This window comes from Theobroma cacao, chromosome 9 (assembly GCF_000208745.1).
Source record: "Theobroma cacao cultivar B97-61/B2 chromosome 9, Criollo_cocoa_genome_V2, whole genome shotgun sequence".
Classification (NCBI taxonomy): Eukaryota; Viridiplantae; Streptophyta; class Magnoliopsida; order Malvales; family Malvaceae; genus Theobroma; species Theobroma cacao.
In genome coordinates this window covers 19,351,369-19,354,064 of record NC_030858.1, presented here as the reverse complement: position 1 = coordinate 19,354,064, position 2,696 = coordinate 19,351,369, and the positions used below count along the sequence as shown (strand labels likewise).

Here is a 2,696-nt window from a genome sequence, read left to right as displayed (position 1 = left end):
TTATCATTGATGAAGATATTATTATTGCTCCAACAGACTGAACTGATAGTTTCCCACATAAATTAATGGAAGAAGTGTCAAGGGCACAACCAAGGAAAGACTCCAGGTCAGAGCTTGGAAGCGAGAAGATTGTAGGGAAGGTTCCGGAAACAGAGGAAAGGAGGGCTGGGGGCAAGTTTTGTTGAAGAATAAGATCCCCTGCTTTTACTCCTCGTCCGTTCTCTTAATAATAGTAATAATAACAATAATTTGATTGATTCTGGATTTGATCCGCAAGCATAGAGAGAAATCAATCCAAATGGAGAATGGAGGAGTGGAGAAGCAGCAGGGAGCATCCTACACTTATTGGGTGAGAGAAGCTAAAGAGGACGCCGCTCCCCTCCCTCTTCCCAAGAAACTCACCCCTCAAGACATCCTTTGCAACCAATCTCACCATGCAACTCTCGGTTCTGTCTGGAATCGGGTATTTTCTTCCTGCTCATGCTTCCTTTTATTTATTTTCATCCATGATCTGCACTTTTGTTAATACCCACGAGTTCCATTCGATGTTTTTCCTTGTTCCACGCAGGCTGGAACTTGGGAGGAGAAAAACCTTAATAACTGGGCTACCCAGAGAATAAAGGTCTGTTTTGCAATAACGTTGTTTCTTTCTTCTTTTTAATCACATCCTATTTATAAAAGGGTAAAATGTACTGAAAGCCAAGTTTTATTTTTCCAGGAGTTGCTTAAATCAGTGATTTCCTTGGACTTCTCTTGCGGCAAGGCTGAAATCGCTGATGTAACAAAGTGTGCTGGCGATGTTAGTGCTTCTAACGTTTCATTTTTCATCAAAATTCTTATTTTATTCTGCTACGGAATTTTTTCTCTGTTAAAGCTTTTGTCTTGCATTCCTTCACACCGTTGAAGTAGCTAATCCATAACCTGAGGCTGTGCATATCTTGCTGTAGATATTAACCTTATTCTTAACTCACCTGCTATGTTCTCTGGCTCATCAGTCCTTGGTAATGATATTCATGTAAATAAAAAATGGATTTCTCACTGGTGTATATTTCCTGATTGAGCAGGCATTTTTGGTGACTGTGCGAAACAAGAAGCGTGTTGGCTACACTTATGAGTTGACGTTAAAAATCAAAGGTAACTTAGGTCTAAAATGATATGATATGATATCATCTTTTACTTTGTAGTCTATTTATTATTTGCTGATCAAATTGGGTCTAAACTGAAATCAGGTGAGTGGCTTCTACGGGACGAGAGAAAAACTGTTAAGGGCCATATAGATATCCCAGAATTCTCGTTTGGTGAGCTGGATGATTTGCAGGTATGATCTATGTCTTCAGCTGAGTTCCATAGAAAAATCTACTTGAAATAGAAGATATGTTGGGATAGAACTTCTTGCATAGCTCTTGTTATACCTAAAACCAAACACATTATGGTATATGCACCTATGGGAAGCATAGGATGACTACTTTTGCCCTAGGATATGTCTGGAGCTACTGTTTATCACATAAATATTACCAAATAAAATGAAAAAGACAGCATTAATTAATGAACCTAACATTGACCATTGAAGGTTCTTGAAATTGCCATTGTGAGGTTTGGAACCAGAGTAAAGAATGAAGACGAAAATATCATATTCATCATGAATTTAGAAACAGAAAAAAAATAAAGACATATAGATGTTATTGTGTGGCCTGAGCACAACATTTTGATCCCGTAGCTTGCTTCATCTCTTAGAAGTGTTAGTGTTCTGACCACATTTCTGCCCTTGGGAGTTGTGCTGTTAAAAGAGGCTGTTTTAAGCATGCTTGTAATCATTTATTTAATCTTTGAGAGGAAAACTTTATTTGAATTCATTACATTTCACACCTAGGACTGAGACATGCTTAAGGAGACGGTAACCTATCATCTTTTTGAGCTGTAATTAGAGCTTGACAAAGATGATGGAAACTAACTAAAAATTTCATATTTTTGCATAATCATAGATGGAGGTGCAGCTTAGTGAAGAGAAGGATCTTCTGCAGCAAGATAAGCTGCAGATTATCCAGGACTTGAAGCTATTTTTGCAGCCTGTCCGTGAGAAATTGCTTCAATTTGAACAGGAACTGAAAGATAGGTAGCATGGCAAAAGTATGGGGTTTGTCTTCATTTAAACTCTGGTTTTAACAAAATTTATTGGACTGTACCTGTATTCTCTCATCTCTTGTTATCCACTACTTATCCAATTGATGTAATGGAGCATAAGATTGTTGAGGAGGCAAAGCTTTCTAGCAATGCTTCAATTTGCTACTATTGTTGAGATCGAAGACGACTAGGATTGCCTTCCTGCATGTGGTACTACGGAATTGCAAGTTTCCACAAATATTTGTCTTGTGTTTTGCTTGCATTTGATTGATCTTTATATCACATCTTGAGGAAAAAAGACACTGAACCATTTGATAAAAGATTTTACTTGTCTTGGTATTATTTTTACTTCTGTTTTATTTTCTTTATCCATTTTTTTTGTACCTTAAAACTGTCTTTTTTTTTTTTAACACTTAATGCTGTTTACTTTATATATATTCTAAGATATAAACAAATTGTACCTTAAGAAAAGATTAATTGGCTATATTATCTTTTTTGTAATATTTTTTTCAAATTATTGTTACTACTAAATTATGAATTATGAACTGAAACTGGGAAGGTGGGAGGGTTCTGTA

At 36.4% G+C, this 2,696-nt stretch overlaps 1 protein-coding gene across 1 annotated transcript; it reads left to right on the top strand.

Moving 5' to 3' along the window:
* Positions 265–2,463, top strand: LOC18589517. The gene is made up of 6 exons (XM_018126457.1): positions 265–463; positions 569–622; positions 719–799; positions 1,065–1,134; positions 1,230–1,318; positions 1,983–2,463. Exons 1-6 carry the CDS (start codon positions 299–301, stop codon positions 2,115–2,117), a joined length of 594 nt encoding a protein of 197 aa, XP_017981946.1. The 5' UTR covers positions 265–298; the 3' UTR covers positions 2,118–2,463.